At 37.8% G+C, this 24,759-nt stretch overlaps 1 protein-coding gene across 2 annotated transcripts in view; it reads left to right on the plus strand.

The window, feature by feature from the left end:
- RNF157 (ring finger protein 157) overlaps positions 1-24,759 on the plus strand; it is a 129,231-nt gene that overhangs the window by 37,510 nt on the left and 66,962 nt on the right. For both annotated transcript variants that reach the window (XM_027873330.1, XM_027873331.1), the window contains exon 2: positions 4,970-5,088. In XM_027873330.1, coding sequence (XP_027729131.1) covers positions 4,970-5,088 — 119 coding nt within the window. The remainder of the gene's footprint in view (positions 1-4,969; positions 5,089-24,759) is intronic.

Raw genomic sequence — 24,759 nt, forward strand, 5'->3', positions numbered from 1 at the left:
CATCTGTAGACTTGTTGAACGCATATGATCTGTGTGTTTATCCAAGTGTTTGATAAAAATGTGAAACATCATAGGATCAGGCATCATGGGCACCGCACTGGAGATCTCTTGCCATATTGATACTGTCCCATCAACAACTACTTTTTGAGTCTGAACCAGTTCTGAATCCTTATGGTTGCATTGGCATTAACTCCATATCTCTCCATCTTCTTCACCAGAATTGTATGAATTTTTTTATCAAAAGTTTGCTAAAACCTAGGTAAACTATATCAATAGCATGTCCCTCATCTAGTAATTTAATTTTGTAAAAAAAGAATTCTACTATTAATCTTGTAAAATACAAAGAAAAAGAGTTTAGTTAATCAGGTATGACTTGCTCAGTTGACGAAACCATATAATCATTGCTTTCCTTTCTGTGTTTGCCAGTCATCTCTTTTAATTATTCTTTCTAGAATTTTCCCAGGATTAAAGTTAAACTCACTGGCTTTTAGTTTGCAGACTCTCTTCCTTTTCTTGAAAATCAAAACAACATTTGCTCTTCTCTAACCTTGTGGTTGGGTAGCTAGGGTCAGGAAGACCTGAGTTCAAATTTGAACTCAGATACTTACTAGGTGTGTGACCCCGGGCAAGTCACTTAACCCTGTTTGCCTCAGTTTCTTTATTTGTAAAATGAGCTGGAGAAGGAAATGGCAAACCACTCCAGCATCTCTGCCAGGGAAACCGCAAATGGTGTCACAAAGAGTCAAACAGTACTGAAAGGACTGAACAACAAAAAATGCTCTGTGATACCTCTCCTATTTTCCATGATCTTTGAGATATTGACAGTGGCTCAGCAACTATACCTGGACCAAATCAGTTGAATTCATCTATGCTAGGTAGGTGATTTCTTGCTCTCTCTTTACTTATCTTGGGCATAAATTTTCCATTGGTTATTTTTCTGCTGTCATTCCCTATACAAAAATCCTTCTTTTCGAAGAAAACAGAAACAAGGCAAGAATTTGGTAGCTCTGTTGTCAGTTGTCATTGTCTCATCTGTCCCCAGCCAAGGTTCTATCTCTTCTTTGATCCTCCTTTTCCTTCTAGCATGTCTTAAAAACAAAACAAAACAAAGAAACAAACAAAAAATACCTAACAAACTCTTCTTATATTTCACTTCTCTTCCCTAGACTCAGCTCATTCAAAGCTTTAACATTCCTGACACTAATTTCATAGGACTTTGCCATGCATTTATATTAATCTTCTGTTACCTGGACTTGCCTCCGTTTTCTGTATATTTCTTTTAAAAAAAATCTAAAGTGGTAGGCAAGTTCCTTGTCTGTCCACTTTTGTCCCTTTGGATATATCTTGTGGTATTTTTTTTTCTCTTCCTTGAGATTCTTTCTTTATAGGTCTTCAGAATTTTATTCTTGAACACTGCCCATCGCTCCTGGGCAGACTTTCCTTAAAGCAGGCCTGCACAACCTGTGGCCCTCCAAAAGAATTTCAGGGGGCCTGCAAAATGTAGGGGAAAACCTTCTTTGGCATGCCCTTGAGCCACAGGTTACACAGGCCTACCTTAAAGCGTTTCAGTCTATGGGATCCTGCCTACCTTTCCTTTGAACTCTTTGAAATCTCTTTTCTTTAAATCTGGGGTGCGTGTCTGGCTATGCCCTAACATCCTCTACTTCTTTATCATAAGCTCTACATAGAGTGTTCATTTCCCCTCAAGTTTCCCATCATTTCTACCCCGCCAGCGAGATCTTCTCTTAGTGAAAATCAGATTCAGAATAGAATTTCCCTTTGTTGGTTCCTCTGTCTTTTGAAGGATGAGCCAAATCAAGAAGTTAATAGCTAATCTGCTTTTAGCAGAGGGAGACCTCTAGCAGATGGCCAGATAATTAAAGCTCCTCATCACTACTTTATCATACCTCTGTACCTGGCCTGTAATCTACTTCCCCAACTCATCATCTATTCTTTCTTTCTGTCAAGGTAGTCTGCAGTATAATTCAGTGACAAAATCACTTCTGTGTCTCCATCCTTTGATCCTCACCTAAATATTCTCCATGATGTTTCCTTCTTCTGGTTCCTGGATTTCCTCACGTACCCTGATATATTTTTAGTGTAGAATGTTACCCTACTCCCAACCATTTTTACTTGTCCTGTTTGTTTCGAAGAAGGTGTATGCATCCAGAACCATAGTCTAATAATAGGTTTCATCCCACCAAGTCTCAGTGATACCTCTGAGGGCAAAGATGCCCCCCTTGAGTTAAAACTTCTCATTCCTCTTGCTTGTTACCTAGACTTTGAGCATTGTGTACAGACATTTGAGGCTATGGATTTTACTACGAGCTCCTTTCTGAAATGTTGTCTCCTGTGAATTTCTGGGAATATCAGCTGCTCTTCTTCCTTCTTTGTGGCCACTTTCTAAAGGTCAAAGATCACATACTAACTCTTCTTTCTTGTATTTAAAACTCTTCACCACCCAGAACCTTCCTACCTCTGCTGTCTTCTCATACATAACTTTTCTCTATGTACTTTGTGGTCCGTCGGTACTAGCCTTCTTGCTTTTTCTTATACGTGATGCTCCATTTCCTGTCCCACCCATACCTGGAATAACTCCCCATTTACTTTCATCTCTTAGAATCCATAGTTTACTTCAAAACTCAGCTCAAGTGCTACCTTCTATTTAAGCCTTTTCTAATTCCTCTAACTTCTAGTACTCTCCCTCCCATAAGCATTTTGTATTCATAATATATATGTATATGTATACTTACACATATGTGTGATTCATATACTTATGTATCTGCATGTTGTGTTCCACTTTGGAATATAAGCTCTTTGAGGGAAAAGACTGGTTTTACACTTTAAGGGATAGTACGTTAACCTGGGACAACTGTTATCAAAAGTGTGGTCCACAGATCTTTGCAGGTTGGCAATAGAGTGGGGAGAGGAATAAGCATTTATATAGAGCCTACTATATGCCAGACATTGTGCTATGTGCATTACGTATGCTATATTTGATTCTTATAATATCCTTGCAAAGTAGGTGCTATTATTATCCTCATTTTATAGTTGAGGAAACTAAGGCAGAGTTAAATGACTTGTCTGGAGTCACACAGTAAATATCTGAGTCTGGATTTTAATTCAAGTCTTCCTGACTTAAGGCCCAGGGCTCTATCCACTATACCACCTAGCTTGCCTCTGGTTCCTAAGACTTTTTCTAGGGGTCTGTGAGGTTGAAACTATTTTCATAGTAATTTGAAGATGTCATTTGCCTCCCTTTTCTAACTTAGTATCTACGTAAGGCTGGATTTTCTTCAACCAAAATGACATAATACAACAGATTGTATGGAGAGGTAGATGTGAGAATCCAGCTGTCTTTTATTAAGCCAGCTGTTAAAGAGATTTGCAGAAATATATAAAACAGTGCCAATTCCTCACTAAATTTTTTTTATTTTGGTGAATATATTTTTCATAAAATATGTTAACATGTAATGAGTTTATTATTATTATTTTGAAATGAAAAATTATTTTATTATTTTGTCATTTTTAATGTCTACTATGGTAAATATTGATAAATATGATGCACATAAAGAAAAGCTCTTTGGAGTCCTCAATAATTTTTAAGAGTGTAAAGGGTCCTTAGACCAAAAATTTTAAGAACTGCTACCCTAGAGTAAGGTCATATTTTCGCCTTTAGGAAGTGTGCTTCTTGTGAGCAGGGATTGTGTTTTTTGCTTTTCTTTTGTATCCTTGGGCTTAGCATAGTGCCTGGCACATAATGAACCTTAATAAATGCTTGTTGATTAGATTATTGATTGACTATATTGCTCTTCTACTGAATCAAATCCAGTGCCTTCCCTGTTACCTCTAGGATCAAATATAAACCACTCTTGTTTAATGCTCATTGCAACCCAGCCCTATCCTCTTTTTTCAACATTCTTATATATTCCCTTCTATGAACTCTACAGGTTAGCCATACCAGTGTCCTTGCTGTGCCCCACAAAGGACACTTTACCCCTGCCTTATCTGAACCTTAGCACCAGCTGTCCCCTATGCCTCAAAAAACCCTAGCCTGACCTTTTAACTCTAGGGATCCTTGGTTTTCTTAATGATTTGGTTGAGTACCACCTTCTGGATGAGGCCTTTTCTGATTCTGTTAGCTGCTGGTGTTTTCTTCTTGAAGATTGACTTGTATATGCTTTGTGTGTGACTTGTATGGATATATACATGTTGTCCTACCTATTAGAATCTAATCTTCTTTGAGGGCAAAGAGTTTCATTTTTGTCTTTGTGTCATCTACACCTTATACAATGCTTGGCATATGCTAGGTGCTTAATACATACTTGTTGACTGATCATTTGCCACATTATAGATATTAAATACATTTTTGTGAATTGGAAGATGCCTTTCAGAACACTGTGGTCACCTTGACACACCCCAACTTCTCCCTCCCTTTAATCATTTATAATCTTTTTCTTAGTTTGAGGTTTGGGAAATAAGTTTGACTGAATAGTGGTAAGGGTAAGGGCATTTGAATGGGAACTCTACATTTCCTGAGTTAGTTGTTCATAGAAACTTAGTGGTAGTTGGCATTCAGTTTTTTAAACTAAAAGGAATAATACCCTAGGATTCTCAGTTGTTTTTGCAGTATCCTTTTGTGACTTTGAAGTATCCCTTTATCTTTTCTGAGCCATCACAGTCTAGCAGTGTTTGCTGGTTTATCTGAACAGCGTTTCTGACAATTCTGAGCTCTGTTTTCATTCTTCTGATTATTGCAGTGTCTGTTGGAAATATCTGGTCTTCTAACCTGTCAGGATAGGAGTGGGGTAGGTGAGGGCCTGTCATTTACTGATTTTCCTCATTTTGTGCTGTTTGGTAAATTAGGAAAGAAAAAAGGTTTCTTTGGTTGGAATTTACTCATTTTTTTTTTAAATCAACAGTTTGCCTCTGCTTGACTTTTTTCTTTTAAATGTTTGTCTCTATTTAGGAAGCTATTTTGCTAGCCACTTCATCATGGGAGGAGAAAAATTCGACTCAACTCACCCTGAAGGATATCTATTTGGAGAGAACAGTGATTTGAACTTCCTGGGAAACAGGCCAGTAGCGGTATGTTACCTAGACTTAATTCACTTTTGTACAGTCATTTACATTACTGAGATTGCAAAGATTAGTCTCTATTTTTTTATAGTTTGACACAAAACTGAAACGTCCAAACATTTAATTGTGTATCTAAGCCATTTTTGTCTGACTTTCATTCTCTGATGAATGTATCAGGATAAAAATCAAATACCACAAAGAAAAGCTTTTTTTTTTTTAACCAGGTCATGTGAGAATCTTTAATAGTTCTATAATTATTTCCCCTTTTGAATTCATGTTTTTCAGCTTCCATTCATTTATTCAACAAATAATTATTGAGTGCGTCTATGTATTACATAGTAATATTACTATGCTAGGCTTTGCTAAGGATATAGATGGTGTATACCACATATCCTTCTACCCTCAAGAAACCTACAGTTCAGCTGGGGAAACAAAACAAATGAATATGTGACATTTTAAAATAGTAATAATAAATAATATTTGCTTTCAGGACATACCCTGATGCCTCATCTTGGTATAGAGAAGGCCTTGGCTTTTTGAAGGGTCTCAGTAGCAAATAAACTCTAGAAGGCAGTAAAAGGTACTGCCATATGTGATCTGCAGCAGAGACAACCTAGTTATGTGTAGAGGGGCTCATTACCATAAGGCTGCCCATGAAGTGATATTTTTTCATTCATTTCATTAAATGGCCTACTTAAGAGTGGAGGAGTTGTGACCTACCTTGGTGGACAGAGCATCCATATTCATGACCCTTGAAGTTTTGAATTAAGCATATGATCAAACAGTGTAAGAGTGGAGAGAATGGAGAGATTAAGGAGCTGCTGCAGTATAAAACAAAGTGGAACTTGAAGCAAGTTTTGAAGGATGACTTCCTAGGAAAGATGACATGAAAGATGACAGCTTAGCCTAGATCCCGAAGAAACTGCCCAGCAGAGGGTGGCAGAAGAAGCAATGGTCCATAAAATCAAGGAGTAAGAGAGTAAGGAGTAATAATAATAAGTCCCTCCATTCAATCCAAGACTGCATTAAGTAGATAGCCAGAAACCAGTGAGGGGCTGTGACTGGGGGATGTGCCCAGAGGATCTTGGTCTTGGCTTGACAGAGCTGTAGCAGGAGACAAAGCCAGCTTCCAGAGGAGCTGACCAAGGAAACAGAGAGGAGGCAGAGGTGCCTAGGCAAACTTTGGGTCCCTCTTGGGAGTCTGAGACTAGAATGATCTCTGATATTCTCTTGGAGTCACAGCAAGGGACCAAGCCAGATTCTAGCCAGGGATTGCTCAGGGAGAGAGATGGAACAGAGGTACTGAGGCAGCCCATAACAGGGGCTCCTCCAAGAGGCCTAAAACTATTGCCATCTTTGATATTTCATGGTTCCACCAAGGAATCAAGAAGATGAAGATGAGGTAGAGAATCTTGGGGCCCTCCAGGAAGTCTGAAGCCATTACCATTTTTGATGTTTGGTCGGTCTGTCAGGGCCACAACAGGAGACAAAACCAAGGTTGTTGATTGCAAAAGAAGGAGAGGGAGATGGGCTAAGGCCCATGTCTGCTTTGGGCCACCAGGAAAGGAAGGCATAAGCCCTGGATTGATTTAGAGGAGAGTACCTGCTCTCAGCTCTAGGCCTACCTTCCTGTTCCGGGCAGGGATTGAAGAAGAGGGCAGAGAGAAGGACTAGGGACCACATATCTTTATCCATAACCATGGCAGGACAGTGGCAACACATCCAGACTGCAGAGGAGACAGGACTAATGCACATCTATCCAATCCAAGAGCACAAGAAGTAGTGAAACCTGGCCCCCAAACAGAGTCCAAGTATGGGTATTGAGGCTGGAAACACGAGTAGAGAGAAAAATGCTCTTAATACAATGAAGAAATACTATGGGTTAAGAGAAGCTCAAGAGGTAAACTCGAAAGAGATAATAATTCCACAGTAAGTACAAATAGATCCTCTGAAAAAAGAATGGCTTCAAGAGCTGATGGAGGAAATGAAGTAAGAAATTACAAAATAAAATTAGGGCCTTTGAGAAAAAAATTAGAAAAAGAATAAATAGCTTAGAAATGAAGGTAAAAAACATGGTACCCTGAAAAACAGAATGCACAATAATTATGATTCTAAGAGAAAATAAGAAATATAAAAAAAAAAAGGACTAGAAAATTAGAAAAACATGTGAGGTATCTACTACCAGAAACAACTGACCTAGAAAAGAGGTCAAGGAGAGATATTTTAAAAATCACTGGACACTCTGAAAACCATGACCAGACTAAAAATCTGAATACAGTATTTTAACAAATCATTTTAAAAGTTGTTTAAGCTCTATTAGAAGCAGAGGATAAAGTAAAACTAGAAAAACTTCAGAGAGAAAATGAATTGAAAATAACCAGGTATGTTATAGGCAAAATCCAGAGCTTCAAGGTTAGAGAAAAATACTACAAGTAGACAGAAAGGAATAGAGTTGAAGTACCAAGGAAATCAGTTAGGCTTACATAAGATCATATTGTAACAACCATGAAGAAGAGGAAATCTTGGAATAGAGTATGCCAAAATGCAAAAAAGGAAAAAACCTTAAAAGCAAAAAATAACTTATCCTACAAAAATGAATATAATCCTACAAGGAAGAAAATGGTTCTTTAATAAAATAGAGGACTTTCAGCCATTCTTAATGAAAAGTTGAAAGCTGAGTAGAATTTTTGAAATACAAACACAAGAGACAAGAAAGACCTAGAAAGTTAAATATATTTGAACAATTTTAAGTAGCTAAATCATGAGCAAATGCTTAACTTCTATTAGGAAGAAGTCTTTTTCATGTCTTTTCATAATCCCATTGTCCTCAAGGGTCATAAAGGGAGTAAAAAAAAAGAAAAGAAAAGGCAAATGCTACAGCAGAGAGTGGTCTGTTTGTTTTTTTAAGAGAAGAAAGAAAGGGGAAAGGAAAAGGATATGCTAGAGAAGAAATGAAAAGGAAGGAAGAGGAACTTATTTTTTCTAACATTTGACTTATGCCAAAATAGTATACAAATGTGGAGAAAGGGGCAACTCATGAACTTCTCTCTTATCTGAACCAAGTGAAAGAGTATTTAACACACACATACACACACATATACACACAGAGAATTTGATGTAGAAATACTTAAACTTCAGTTGGAGAGTAGGCAAGATCAGGAAGCTGAGAAAGTGGGGTTTAAGAGGGAGGATAGAATTGGGAGAGAATGGTCATAAGCAAAAAAAAATTCAATTATGAAGCGTGGATTATAAAAGGGGAATTAAAAAGAGAAATAAAGAGTGAGAATCAGTGATTTGGTTTTGCTGTGGATTAAGAGTAGGGGCTCAGAGGAGTAGGATCACACTACTTCAGTTGTAGGTTCCTAGTATCCATTCTATTCTTTCTTTCCTCACTTGTTTTTTTGTTTTTTTTTTGTTTTTTTTTTTTTGCAAAGTAGGACTGGGGAGCCAAGAAAGGGAAAAAAAAAAAGTAGAAGAATGATATTATGAAGGGAAAAAAACCCACCTCTAACAATCATAACTATGAATGTGAATGAGATGAACCCATCCCTAAAATGAAGAAAGGAAGCATACTGGATTAAAAAGCAGAATTCAGCAATATGTCATTAACAGGAAACACATTTTAGAAACAACAACAAAAGAACACATTGTGTTAAAGCAAAGTGTAAATCCTAAAAAGCAAGAGTAGCAATCATTATCTTAGACAAGACACCAGCAAAAATAGTGGTGGTTAAAAGAGATCTACATTATATAAGAGATATACATATACATTAAACACACCATCAATAGTGAAGTAATTTTTTTTTTTTTGATTTTTTTGGCGAGGCAATTGGGATTAAGTGACTTCCCTAGGGTCACACAACTAGTGAGTATCATGTGTCTGAGGCCAGATTTGAACTCATGTCCTCCTGACTCCAAGGCTGGTGCTCTATTCACTGTGCCACCTAGCTGCCCCATAATGATGAAGTAATATTAATACTTAACATATACTTAACATAACATATATGTTATGTATTGAATGGCATAGCCTGTAAGTGCTTAAAGGAAAAACCAAACAAACTATAGGGAAGAAATATATCACAAAACATTTCATAGTTGGAGACCTCAGTGTGCTCTTTTCAGAAGTAGAAAAGCCTAAGAAAAAGATAAGCAAGAAAAAAGAGACCTGAATAGAATTTAAGAAAAGAATTTAAAAAGATATGATAGATGTCTAGAAATTAGTGAATGAGAATAGAAAAGAATATACATATTCCAGGCATGCAGTGGCACTTGTGCAAAAATTGATCATGTGTTAGATCAGATAAAACCTCATATACAGATGAGGAAAAGAATATATGTTAAACACTTCTTTTACCACAGTGCAAAAATATTATAATCAACAAAAGGCCTTTGAAGAAAGAGTTTAAATTAATTGGAAACTAAGTAAGTCAATCCTAAAAAATTATTGGGGAAAAGTAATAGGAATAATAGATCTTTGCACTTTCTTTAATGAAATTAAGATAATATACTGAAAACTTTTGGGATGCAGCCAAAGTGATCCTTTACAGTAAATTTTGTTTTGTTTTTTGTTTGTTTGTTTGTTTTGCTAGGCAGTGGGGCTAAGTGACTTGCCCATGGTCACACAGCTAGTTAAGTGTCAAATGTCTGAGGCCAGATTTGAATGCAGGTCCTCCTGACTCCAGGGCTGGTGCTCTATCTATTGTGCCACCTAGCTGCCCCTCTTTTGTTTTTTGTTTTGTTTTTACAGTAAATTTTATATCACCAAACACTTTAATCAGCAAAAAAGAGAGAGAGAACAAAATAGTGAATTGGGCATACAATTAGAAAAAAAAAAAGCAACCATAAAAGGAACTGATCCAACAACAAAAACTAAGCACCAAAATAATTTTTATGTAGTTTTTGTTTTTTTAATTTAATATTTTATTTTTCCACAATTACTGGTAAAAACAATTTCTAACATTCTTTTTTTAAAAAATATTTTTGAGTTTTAAGTTGTCTCCTTCTTCCCTCCTTTTCTCCCACCTCCTTATTGAGAAGCAAGCAGTTTGATATAGATTATACACGTGCAGTCATGCAAAACATATTTCCATGTTAGTCATGTTGTGAAAGAAAACAGACCAAAAAACTCCCAAGAATAATAAAGATAGTAAGGAAAAAGTATTCTTTGATCTGCATTCAGAGTCTATCAGTTCTTTCTCTGGAGATAGATATAATTTTTAATCATAAATCCTTCAGAATTGTCTTGGATCATTGCATCACTGAGAATAGCTTAGTTATTCACAGTTGATCATTATATAATATTGCTATTACTATTTACAGTGTTCCCCTGGTTCTGCTCATTTCACTTTGCATCAGTTCATGTAGGTCTTTCCAGGTTTTCTGAGAGCATCCTGCTCATCATTTCTTATAGTCCAATAGTATTCCATTACAATCATATACAACAACTTCTTCAGCAATTTCCCAATTGATGGACATCCCCTCAATTTCAGATTCTTTGAAAAGAGCTTCTCTAAATATTTTTGTACATATAGGTCCTTTTACAAAATAATTTTTTAAATTAAAGGGCATTGAAATAAATGTATTGGTTCTTAATATAGCAAATATCATTTCCCCCAGACAAGAGCCTGCATTATCTGTAACGGAGAAATGCTAGGGGTATTTCAGTATGATCAGGAATTAGGGAGAAAACAAGGATGTCCACTGTCACCACTATTATTTGATATTGTTCTGTAAATACTAGCTAAAGCAATAAGAAAAAAAGAAATTGAGTGAATTAGCATATGCAAAGAGGAAACAAAATTATCACTTTTCATAGATATTATTGTTCAGTATTCAGTCATATCCAACTCTTTGTGACTCTATGAACCATACTGTCCATGTGGTTCTCTTGGCAAAGATATTGGAGTATTTCCTTCTCTAGCATATTAAGGCACATAGGGTTAAATGATTTGCTCAGGGTCACACAGCTGGTAAGTATTTGAAGCCAGATTTGAACCCAGGTCTTCCTAACTCCAGACCCAGCACTCTATCCACTGAGTCATCACAACTGAAAGATTAGGTGAAACAATAACTTCTAAGATGTAGTTCTGTATAAACCTGACAGGTGCAGGACCTGGAGTCAGGTAGATCTGAATTCAAATTTGTCCTTAGACATTTGTAGCTGTGTGACCCTGGGCAAGTCACTTAACCCTGTCGGCCTCATTTTCTTCACCTGTAAAATGAAAAGGAAATGGCAAACCGCTCTAGTGTCTTTGCTGAGAAAATCTCAAATGGGGCCATGAAGAGTCAGACACTACTGAAACGACTGAATAACAATAACAAAATATAAACCTACAGAATTCATCAACCTTTCTATTACCAGTAAAACATAGCAGGGAGAGAAAGAAATTCCTTTCAGAATGACTATGGAATATAAAAAGATCTGGGAAGTTTGTTTATGAGAATTATAGGAATACAACTACAAAATACTCTCTACAGAAATTATGACGGACTTAAATAATTAGAGAGATATTAGTTGATCATGATTGGGTTAGCCCAATCCAATAAAAATGATGCTACCATATATATTAATTTATAGAGTCAGTGCAATGCCAATCAAACTACCAAAGGATTATTTTTATAGAATTAGGAAAAAATAATAACAAAGTTTATCTAGAAGAACAAAAGGTCAAGGTCTAGAAGAACAGAGGTAAGAAAATATCAAGGGGAAACAATGCAAAATGAAAAACAATTAGAAAGGAAGGCGTATACCAGATCTCAAACTATAGTACAAAGCAGTAATCCTCAGAATTAATGCAGTTAGGATTAGAGGGTAATCAGTTAACTGGGAAGAAATCTTTGCAGCAGACTGGCAATTGATACAAATGTATAAAAACAGGGATATGAATAATAAATCAAGTCAAGCTGGAAGAATGGTTGTGCCCTGTAAGATAAAATTTTAACAGAAGAGTGTTTGGCGGGGGTGGAGTGGGTGGGTGGGGGAAGGTAATGAATCTTATTTCAGACATATTTTGTTTAAGATGCCCAAAAGGACATCCGGTTTAAAGTTGGCAGGTGATGAGATCAGACTGAAGTTCAGGAGAGAGACTAAGACTGGATCGATAGAAAGAGTCATATGCATAGAGATACTAATTAAATTCATGGAAGCTGATGAGAGTACCAAGTGAGAGTATGGAGAGAAAAATAAACAGAACTAGGACAGAGACTGGGGGGGATATCCACAGTTAGTGGACATGATATACATACATACATATATATATATATATATATATATATATATGTATAAACTTAGCCAAAGGAGCAATTAGATGGGAAAACCAAAGAGAAGGCAGTCACGAAAACTTAAGGAAGAGAAAATGTCCAGGAGGAGAAGGTGGTTAACAAAGTGAAATAATATAGGCAAGTCAGGAAGGATGAGGATTGAGAAGAGACCCAAAAGAAAAAATGTAAGCTGTCTGCCATCATGTGCAGCTAGGTGGCACAGTGGATAGAGCACCAGGCCTAGAATCAAGAAGATCTGAGTTCAAATTCTGCCTCAGATACTAGCTATGTGACCCTGGGCAAGTCATTAACCCTGTTTGCCTCAGTTTCCTCATCTATAAAGTGAGCTGAAAAGGGAAATGGCAAACTACTCGAGTATCTCTGCCAAGAAAACCCCAAATGGGGTCATGAAGAGTTGGATACAACTGAAATGACTGAACAACAACATCTACCACCATGTGAAAAAAGAAATCACTAATAATAAGAGAAAAGGAAATTAAAACAACTCTGAGGTTGTACCTTAACGCTTCTCAGATCAGCAAAGATGACCAAAAAAAAAAAAAGATAATTAGAACTGTTAGAGGGGCTGTAGGAGGAGAGGCACACTAATGCACTGTTGTTGGAATTAATTTGGAAGTATACCTCCAAAAGTCACTAAAATGTGCATACCTTTTGACCTGAGATACCACTACCAGATATAAACAGGGGCATGCTGGTAAATGTTCAACAACTTCTCACCACATTTTTAAATTTAATCTGCATTATTAATTTTCTCCCTTACTCTTTCTTTCATTTTAGACAATAAACAAAACAACAGATCAAGCCTCGATTTGTAGCATTTGCCAATTTCTGAGGTATAAATGTTCACATTGAAAATTTAACACTTAGATGCATTCGTGTGTAACTTTCCTGGGCCCCATTTTACTGCTCTTTGGAAACACATCATTTTTGCAGTGGTTGGAATTCAAGGCCTGGTATCCCATAAGCCAGTGATGAATGAATGAATGAAAAGCATTTGTTAGGCATTTACTATGTGCCAGACACTATGCTATGTACTGAGAATACCCATAAAAAAGCAGCACAATCCCTTGTTTTCAAGGAGCTCACATTCTAATAAAGGGAGATGACATTTAGTGGCATATAGCTACAGGGCAAATGGAAAGATCCAGTGGTCCTTAGGGTAAAATTCAGTTGATTGATTGGTTGACATATCTCTAAAATATTGGATTCTGAAGACCACATTTTAGAAAGAACATTGACTCACTGCAGTTCATCCAAATGAGGATGACTCAGGTGGTAAGGAACCCTCCAGACTATGCCACGTGAGGAGTGGCTGAAGGAATTGGGCATGTTTAGCCTGAAGAAGAGAAACAGGGGTATATGTGGGAGAAAGAAGAGGGGCAGCTTGGTAGGCTGGAAGCAGTATATAATATAGCTATCTTCTAGTATCTGAAAATTACAGTTAGATCCCTATTGGTATGAATAAAGAATCCCCTCAAATGGTCCCATTATTTGAATTTGCTCTGAATGTTTCCACTGGGCTGGACCCAATGACCATATTTTACACAATTATAACTTCAAATAGTGTGGGTTCAATTACACGAAAGCACTTTAGGAGATTTTTTTATTTGCAGTAATGGGTCTCATACTGTATTATGTGGAAGAATAATTAGATTTGTTCTTCTTGGGCCCTGAAGGCAGAGCCAGAAGGCCCAGAAAGTAATGGGTAGAAGTTAGAGAGAAGCAAATTTTGGTTCAATATGGGGAAAATTTTCCTAATGGTTAAAGCTGTCCTAAAGCAAAATGGGCTACCTCAGAAAGCATTGCATCCTGCACTAGAGGTCTTCAAGCAAAGTCTGGATGACCACTTGTGAAGGATATTGTCAAAGGGACTCCTATTCAGGTACAGGTTGGATTAGATGAACTCTGAGGCCCCTTCTAGCTCTGAAATTCTGCGATGTTGAAGTTGAAGGGCATTCCTGCTGTGGAGTCAGGGTTAGGATAGGGAGGAAGAGATTGTCAGAGCTTGTAAGATAGTCTGGCTGAAGTAAAAGGTTCACAATGAAGAGAGAAGATTGTGGAGAGGTAGATTGGGAGCAGATTCTTTAGGACCTTGAAAGCCAGGCTGAAGAGTTTGTGCTTTATCCCAATGCAGAGGAGGGAGGAGAAAGAAGAGGAAGGTTTCATTGAAAGCTTTTAAGCAGGAGAGTGACAATAACAATAACAATAATATGCTAGGTTTGCAAAGTGCTTTATATATGTTAACTGATTTGACCCTCACAACACCTAGTGTGGGAGGTGCTGTTATGAATCCCCATTTTACTGATGGGAAACTGGTATCGTACAAGCCAATGAATGAATGAATGAAAAGCATTTGTTAGAAGTTAAGTGACTTGCCTAGGGTCACACAGCTAATAAGTATCTGAGGCAGAGTATGAAGGAACTCAGGTCTTCCAAACTCCAAATTCCTCACTTTCTTCTCTATATTACCCAGCTGCCTTAGGAAGCTTCAGCTATTTTAGAAAGGTTAAGTTGTTCTCTGTCTTCTACTTTAAGGTTCTCTTATTTTCTAAATTTCCCTTTTTATCCATTGTTCTTTCCCCTTCTCATTGAAAGTACCTACTTTTTTTTTTTGTTTTTTTGTTTTTTGGTGAGGCAACCAGGGTTAAGTGACTTGCCCACGGTCACATAGGTACTAAGTGTCAAGTGTCTAAGGCCAGATGAAAGTACCTGCTCTTGAAGCTTTTTGCAGTTATATTAATTTCAGAATAAAGTAGCATGCCTGCTACTTTAGATCAACAAAATGGGCACAGCACAGTACTCAGTGTTTTCTGCTCTTTTTCTTCTAACATAGGTTTAACATTTACTTGAGTCCCCCATTTTCCTTCATTTAGTGTCAAAATAGCTTAGATACTCCTTTAAATCTGTTCTATTAATTTTTAGACAGTAAAGACCACTTTAAAACAAGTATATTATCCAGTTAGAATCATAGATTTAGAACTGGGAGGGACCTCAGAGGTCATTTAATTAACTCCTTCATTTTACGTATGAAGAAACTGAGACCCAGAGAGCTGAAATGATTTACACAGGTCACACCCATAAGTAGCTTTGGGATTATATTTGAACCTGAGGACTCCATATATTCCTTCTGCTGCCACCCAGTTCAGCTTAAGTTTTGTGCTACCGTTGTGCCATTTTACTTTGGACTTTGTGCCAGTCTGCAAAATTTAATAGCCTGCCATATATTTCCACATCCCATTTTGTAAATAAATAAGATAGTGCTATGCTTGGAATCAAGAACATTTGAGTTCAAACCTGGCCTCAGACACTTACTGTGTGACCCTGGGCAAGTCACTTTACCTCTGTTTGCTTCAGTTTCCTCATGTGTACATTGGTGATAATGCTATTATTGGCTATAATGGTATTATTATCCTCCCAGCTACCTCCCAGCATTGTTGTTAGGATAAATGAGATAATAATTATAAAGTGTTTAGTACAGTGCCTGGCACATAATAAGTGCTATACAAATGTTAGCTATTATTAGCAGGTATTATTGCTGAAGCATTGGACAACTTAACCTCAAATTTGAGAGTTATTGAGGAGGGGTATTTCCTTGTTTATACATCTGTATTTTGGATCTATGATCTGCTGAATGTGGGAACTCTCCGGAACAAGTTAAATTGAACCCATCTCTGCACCTTCATTTCCTGTACATTTGTCTTTCTCCTGCTATTAATCCTCCAACATTCTTGGCAGCTTTCCTGTAAATCTCTTGATAACAGCATAAATAACAGTAGAGTGTGTGGGCTGGCCTTTGGTTGCACTTCATCCTTTCTACTGGATAAGCCCACCTTCTTTTCTGGGTATGCATCTCTGAAGATATCCTTTGTACTACTTCTGCATAAATCTTCATTAGTAATGTATTGCAGTTTATTTGTGCTCACCATGCATCTTTGTGTAGTGAATAGAGTGTTGGGCTGGGAGCCACAAACAATGTGATTTAAAACTTGCCTCAGACAGTTTGACCCTGGGCATGTCACTTAACCTCTCTCAGCCTTGGTTTCCTCATTTGTAAAATGAGAATAATAATAGCACCAACCTCACAAGGTTGTTGTGAAGACTAAATGACATAACACATAAAATGCTTTACTTAAAGCTCTTTATAAATGTTAGCTAGTTTTTTTTTCTTTAGAGACTGATATTCTATTAATCACAGCCATATAATATCAGTGGAAGTATACTGATGTTTAAAAAATAGGCTGAGGGATGGAGCCAAGATGGTGAAATAAAAGGAGCATTTTTTCCAAGCTCTCCCAGCAGGCCTCTCTGAACAACTTTTAAAAAGTGTATCAAATCCTAAGTTACATAATCAACAAAAAGTCATTTTTCCAGCCCAGGACAACTTAGAAGGACGGAAAGAGAGATTTACAGCACAGGGGTGAGGGCTGACTGAGATTGCACTATGGTGGAAGCTACTCCAACTATGGGCTTTGGAAGCGGCGGTAGCAGCAACAAGTGGTACTGGGAGAGCTTAATTTCCAGAGAGTGTAAGTGAATTGAACACTTGGTCAGAAAGACATTATGGGGACCCCAGTGCTAGCACTGGTCACAGGACCATGTGCCATTTGGCAACTCTATTGCCCATTACTCAGTTCTCAGTTGTAGTTACAGGGCAGAGAGGAATTGTGGTTGCAAGGGAGAAAGGGCCCTACTTGGGTAAGGACCAGAGTACAGACCAGAAGAATAGTAATGACATGTCTCTTCATATCACACCACCTTGGAAATATCAAAAACTTACGGGCCTCAAGACCTAGCTGTGAAAACAACAGGACATAAACACCTGAAGCTTGCGACAGTCACATCACTCCCCATCCCTATCCAGGTAAGCAGGGCCCAACTCTATTAATGTAAAGTCTCAAGTAAAAAAATAGGCTGGAAAAATGAGCAAACAACAACAAAAAAGAACCTGACCATAAAAAGCTACTATAGTGATGGAGAAGCTCAAGACACAAACTCAGAAGAGAATGGTTTAAAAACACCTACAAGCAACCCTTCTTTCCCCCCAAAGAAAAATGCACATTGGACACAGGCTTACCACGAATTCCTAAAAGAGCCAAAGAAAGCCTTTTTCTTTTTTAGAAAAAAGAGCAAAAAATTATTTTTAAAATCAAGAGTGATAGGGGAGAAATTGGGGAAAGAAATGAGAGCAGTGCAAGAAAATTGTGAAAAGATAATAACTTAGTAAAACAAAATTGGCCAAATGGTAAAAAGAGGTACAAAACCTCATTGAAGAAAATAACTCCTTAAAAATCGGAATTGGTCAAGTGGAAACTAATAATTCCACAAGACATCAAGAAACAATAGAACAAAGTCACAAGAATGAAAAAAAAGAAGAAAATGTGAAATATAGTAAAAACAACTAATCTAGACAATAGATGGAGGAGAAATAACTTCAGAATTATTGAACTACTTGAAAGCCACGATAAAAAAAGAGGTAAGAGTGAGAAGTCAGAGATAACCTTAGGGTTGCAAACCTGGATGAGTAGAAGAATAGTGGTACCTTTAACAGAAATACTGAAGTTTGGAAGAGGGATAGGTCTTAGGGGAAAGATAACAGATTCTGTTTTGGAAATATTGATTTTGAGATGTTGTCTTGACATCCCAGTTTGAAATGTCCAGTAGATAATTAGGAATGCAAGATTGAAGTTCAGAGGAGAAACTGGGACTGGACATATAGTGATGAGAGTGATCAGTGTAGAGATATTAAAAGTGTGTGCAGAGAAACAATAGGGGCAGAGCCCCAGAGAACACCTACAGTTGGGGTCATGAGTTGAATGGTGAACCAGCAAAGGAGACTGAGAAAGACTGGTTAGACAGGTGGCAGCAGGAGAATTAATAGAGAGTAGTTTCATGAAAACCCAAAGAGGATTGAATATTAAGGAGAAGAGAATGGTCAACAGTGTCCAATACAACAGATAGATTGATAAGAATCAGGACTAAAAAAGATCATCAGATTTGACAAGAGATCATTGGTAACTTTAGAGAGAGTGACCAGTCAAGTGATGATGTTGGAAGCCAGATAGATGGCAGATGGTGGAGGAATGAGCGAGAGGAGGGGAAATGAAGACAGGGAATGTAGACCAAAACAGATTTCACAGAAGTTTGGCTGAGAAAGGGAGAATAGATATAGGATGATTATCTTCAGGGAATGACAGGGTCTGGTGAAAGTTTTTTAAGGATGGGGGAAGATGGGTGTGTTTGAAGAGATGGAACCAGTAGATAGAGTAAGGTTAAAAGTTCAAAAAGGAGGAGGATTAGAGGAGAGATAATGATTAAGGTTGTAATCAGCTGGAGAAGGCAGGAGGTGATAGGATTAAGGCCAGGGGTTGGCCTTGGCAAGGAAAAGGCCACTTCATTGTCAGAGGCTAGGGAAAAGAAGGAGAAAGTGGGGAATGAAGTCAAAGGAATTTGAGGTGAAGAGAAGGGGATAAAAAGAACCTCATGTCAAATGGCATCAACTTTTTCAACAACTTCTGTAAAGTAAGATTTAAGGTCCTTCAGTGAGACAGAATGGTGAGGGGAAGTGTGGGAGCTTGACAAAAGAAGAGGTTTAGAAAAGCTTTTTTAGAGAGTGATATTAGGAATGATTAAGAAAGATTATAAGTATTGCCTTACTGTAGTGAGGGTTCAATCAGAGTTGGATAACATAAATCCAGCTTCAGACATTTACTAGCTATGTGGCTCTAGGCAAGTCACTTAACCTCTGTTTGCTTCAGTTTCCTCAACTGTAAAATGTGGATAATAACAGTACTTTACCTTGCAGGATCAAATGAGTTAATATTTGTAAAGCACTTAGCACAGTGCCTAGCATATAGTAGGTGCTATATAAATGTATATTCCCTTCCCTTTCTTTCCCCCCAGCACAGTTGCTGACTTCCCTCAGCTTGATTAAGCAAAAGTGAGTAAGAACAAAGGAAACAGATAGTGGGAGTAATCTAAGGCTGAAATTTTGCAAGAGGTGAACAGCAATAGTACAGGAGGCAAAGGACTAGAAAGTAGAGGACAATGTTGAGTTGAATTGGTTAACCATAGAGGCATAATTTGAGACAGAAGGAAGTGAATGAAGTCTGATTAGAGGTAATGGCCAGGGGAAGTACTGTGAGGTAAAAGAATTGGAAGTCTTGAAGAATGGATTTAGGAAGAGTGAATAGAGGGAGAGAAAGAATGATAAGAATTTATGGTTAGACAGGAATCTCAGTTTTTTTTATTAAGGAAGTAGAAAGAATGCTTGTGGGTAATGATGTTATCCAATGTGTGAGTGACTGTTCCTGTGTGTGGCTGAGGTGAAGTAAAGGAGTAAGCCATGGGATTTAAAAAGACAGGAATTGGGAAGGTAAGGAGTTTGAGGAAACAGCAGCATGTGAGATCCCTCAGTATGAAGGCAGGAGTTGGGGAAAAGAGGAAGACACTGACTGAGCCAAGTACGGGACTTGAGTAAAAAGGGAGAATGATTTGAGCCCTGGTATCAAACACACACCATAATCTGGATTTGGGTATATTATATTGAGGATAGATTGAGTGTTTTGCAGAAATAAGGTAGGCTATGATGAACATGAAAGTTACTTATATCCAGTATCTCAAGTGCATTATTGCTTAATTAATTTATGTTGTTGAATAATTAGAATACTAGTGGGGGTTGTATTTTAGTACCCTACTTCCTTTTCCAAATGAGATAGGGTTACTGTTGGGGTATGTAGAAAACAGTTAAGAGGAGGACTGATCAGATTCTTTCCACATTTAGTGGCAGTTGCCTTCTAAATGTGATTTGTGATAAATTAATTACTATTCCCAGGGGAGAGAGAAACAGAACACACATAAACTTCTAAATATATTGAAGGATACTCTCTGTAGCCAGTAGAGATTTCATGAGATGTGATGCTTCTCAGATCTTCATCTTGAATTGAGTCTCTACTAGCTGTCTGAGACCGCAAAGGTTTGTGGCCAATAGAAGATAAAAGGGATGGGAGAAGGGAAAGGGCAGTAGGTACCTGAGGAGTTAGTGGAGATAAGGTAGATAGTAAGCTCCAGGGGTCTCAGAGAGAGTTTCAGACCAGGAATGGCCTTCTATCAGCTATCTAAGCAATACAGAGGCCTGCTGTCCAGAATTATCAGCGTGTGTGTGTGTTGGGGGTTGGTGGGGAAGGGAAGTTAGGAAGCACAGCAAAAGATCTTCTCAGTATGGCTTTCAGACTTTTTCTTTATATCCAAAGAGTCCCACTTCTGATACATTAGATGTGTTACAGTTTTTCTAGTTCCCAGAGATTCTAGGACAGCGATTGACTGAATGGATCAGAGGCTCATCCTTCTCATCTCTGCTTAGGATAGGAAATCTGTTATCTACAAGAACTAGACTGTTACAAAGAAACTTGGGCTGAGTTGAGCATTATCACAATTTTGGAAAAGTGGAGAGCTCTTCTAGCAATTTAGAGATATAAAGTAAAACAGGAAAGTTGCATAGATGAATGGATAATAGTCACAAATGTCCTAAGAAGCTTTTCCTTGGCTGATGTCAGGGAGAAAGGCCTTAAGCCTCCTTCTCTAGGGAGAACAGTAGTCCCTGCATTAAGGCAGAGGTTCCTAACCTAAGATATGTGTGTGTGTGTGTGTGTGTGTGTGTGTGTGTGTGTGTGTGTGTGAAGAATGTGTATCCCTAGTGGGGTATAAGAAGCTTATCAAAAGAGGTATCAGAACATTTGATGTCACTGTAGATTAATATTAAATTCTTATTTTATTTCTTGTGTGCATATTCTTAGCAAACTATAAAATTTATTTTCTTTTATATTGAATTGAGGTATGGGGAAGTTTACTAAAAGCCCAGGGTTATAGAGACTGAAAAGGTTGGAAACCTCTGCTTTAAGGAATTGCAGCTTCCCCCTTGGATTCTATATATAAATGCTGACCTAGATAGGAGACAAGGGAAACTTTCATGAGTGCTTGCAAGGATATTAAGAAGAAAAAGGCTTCCCCCTAGCAGTATTGCTAATATACCCGCTCCTACAGCATACAGCAAGCTATATAATTTCATTTTTGTTTATGAAAGAAAGTTACCACTTGCAATTACAAAAATTCTCGTTCCTTATTTGCATCATTAATAGGAGTGTCAGATCAGACATTATGGAATGCATTAGAACAGTTGAAGAATCATGTTTGGTTCTGCCACAGGCTGCCCTTAGGGGAAGACTTTTTGGTTCATCTTCCCTGCCCACATCCTGTGTTCCCTTTCTTCCAATAAGGGTAAATGTAGTCAGGCAATCCTCCCACATCCCATCCAAGGATCAATTGGTGTATGTCCTCAAATGCTGGTTGTGAGATAACAAGTAAATATACTCAACTGAGGACAAAGAGCAAGGATATGAAATCTTGGCTGTGTAATTCCACTCTACTGAACCAGCCCCTGGGTCATACCCTTACTTGACCTCATACTTGTTTGGAGGAAGAAGCTGCAATTAAAGGTGAACACACTGCTTGATCTCTGAAGAACCGTATCCGGTATCAGTCAGTGGCTGTCATACTGAAAGGAAGGCAATGATGACAGATTTCATACAGTATTGGAGCAAGATTGACACATGTTCCCAGGGAAATCTGACCCAGTGAACATTTGGAGTAGGTTTGGTAATAAATTTGCCTTCTTAAAACAGAAGTATGTGGGGCAGTTAGGTGGCGCAGCAGATAGAGCACCGGTCCTGGATTCAGGAGGACCTGAGTTCAAATCAGATCAGGAAGATCTGAGTTCAAGTCCTACCTTTGATACATCCTGACTTTGTGACCTTGGGCTTAACCTCTCAGTTCCCCAGACAAGTCCCTGAGGTAATGCTCTAAGTGACAGAGAAAGTGCCAGTCTACACAGGTAGAAGGTCTTCACTGGGAGCTTTCTACACTGATGATATCATAAATCTAGTCTTAAAAAAGCTGTCATGGGATGAAAGAAACTGTTTAGTTGGGGTTTTTTAATAGCATGCAAATGACATTTGATTTGAACATAAGACACATAACACTTACTAGCTGTGTGACCCTGGGCAAGTCACTTAACCCCATTGCCTAACCAAAAACAAGAACAAAAACAAAACAAAACAAAAAAAAAAATAACAGAAGTGTGGTAGACCTCTTGGTTCCTGTCTCTTAGAGCTGTTGCTATTGAGTGGTGGGGCCAAGAAAAGGTCATTTGACCGAACTATTGTTCGGCTTTTAGTTTGTCATGAGTAATATCAAAATTAGAGAAATACATTACCCTGTCCTAAAAGCTGGTGCACTATATAGAATGAGGTAGATGGTTGGGTATTGAAGGTCAAGACTGAGGAGTTTTATGATCCACTTATAAAAAGTGTCTGTAACCTTGGATAATCATTCTACTTCTCAAATTGCCCATTTGTAAAGTGGGGATATTACTGGCTTTATAGGAATGTGAGGCTTAATTCTTGGAAAGTGCCTTGAGATTGTTGGATAAAAGAAACAGAGCAGTGTTGGCTGCTGACCATTAATATTCCAAGCTGTTCGTTCCAGCAGCTGCTGGCAGCTTTGAGTGGGTCATGCACCTGTTTGCAACTCAGCCTCTGTAAAAGTTTTCATTGCCAATAAAGTCTATCCTAATTTAAGTGGCATCAGAGTTATCTCTGATGCTACCCTTCCCTTATAATTTTGGGTTGCTTTTGTCATGCCCTTTAGGATCCTCAGCCTGCAAATGGGCATCAGAAGATCTGTGCTCCCAGAGTCCCAGTTTTTTATTATTGCCGATACAATAAGTGCTATGAGGAGGGGGAGTGGTCACATTTATAAATAATCTGAACATCTTTCATAACTTTAAATATATGCCCTGCCCTTCTTTCCAGGTGGCACAGGATCTGTTGTGGCCTTTTGCTTTTGATATATTTGGATTATTTGTTGTGTTGGTGTAAATTAATACTGAGGTTTATGGTTTCTTTAGGTTTAGTGGACTGAGGATTGACAGCACCAGCTGCCTCCTTGGCCACATGCCTTTCATGGCAAGGCATTCCAACCTTTCCCCTGGTCACAAAGGGAAAGTTGTTGAACTTGATCCTAGTGCCTTCTGGCTTATATCACCAGCTAGGGGCCTTCTTCTGTAACCAGGCACCATTAGCAAGCTGTCCATTTTTCTCATGCCCCTGGGTAGAGCTAAGGTAGTAGTGATGCTGCTGGTCACAATTAAGATGACTAGAGGAAAGTTTTGCTTTCTGAATAAATATGTTCTTGAAAAGTTATGTAAATTGATTTTTTTTTAAAAAAGAGAGCCATTGTGTTCATGTGCAAAATGGGGGAACTATTATTTAAAGGAACCTGTCAATGAATCCATTTGTAGCTAGCAGTAGAGAGTTGTATAACAGAAAGGCATCTTGGTCTGCCTTTTATGATGCCAACTTTAAGCATTTACTTTTTATTAGGTTCAGTGACTGATGTGGCCTTTTTTTTTTACCCTGTATGGAAAATGCCAGACTTGTAAAACATAAAGTAAGAGGCAAGTGATCAGACTTAAAAACATTGTCATGCTTTACAAAAGGTTCCATTGACAAGCTAGTTCTCTTTAAATACTAGCTCTTCTATTGCATTCCAGTATGATTTCAATTACGCATATTGTATTTATAAACAACTTTTTAGAGAACAATTATTTTATTCCTTGTTGTATGTATGAGATGCAGTGTTGGCAAGGATAAAGAATTATCTTGGACTCAGGAAGATCTGAGTTCAAGTCCTACCTTTGATACATCCTGACTTTGTGACCTTGGACTTAACCTCTCAGTTCCCCAGACAAGTCCCTAAGGTAATGCTCTAAGTGACAGAGAAAGTAGCAGTCTACACAGGTAGAAGGTCTTCACTGGGAGCTTTCTACACTGATGATATCATAAATCTAGTCTTAAAAAAGCTGTCATAGGGTGAAAGAAACTGTTTAGTTGGGGTTTTTTAATAGCATGCAAATGACATTTTTTTTTGGCCTTCATACTTGAAATTTAACTTTTTATTTTTGGCTGTGCTTTTTTGAACATACAGAAAAACCAGATTGGAGAGAGGTACTCCATTCCATTTGTCTTACCTTTGTCCTTTCCAAAGAAGAGGAAATAATTTTTAAATGATTTTCTCCTTTGGGAAAGTGATTTCCTGACACTTAACTGCCAAAAATGTGTGAATAAATCCCAAATATATAAACAGAAACTCTTTCACAATATCCAGATAACAGCACAATTACATAATTATTTCTATAAATAGAAACTAATGTGACTAAAGTGCAGAATCTGACCCTACAAATTAGCACTTTTACTAAATTGTTTTTTGATCCCTGAAATAGCATTGAAAACTTGTTTGCATTTTTTTGAAGACTGGGTTTTCCTATTTCACCCAAGCTGAAAGTAG

This window comes from Vombatus ursinus, unplaced genomic scaffold (genome assembly GCF_900497805.2).
Source record: "Vombatus ursinus unplaced genomic scaffold, bare-nosed wombat genome assembly UNPS02014801.1, whole genome shotgun sequence".
Lineage (NCBI taxonomy): Eukaryota > Metazoa > Chordata > Mammalia > Diprotodontia > Vombatidae > Vombatus > Vombatus ursinus.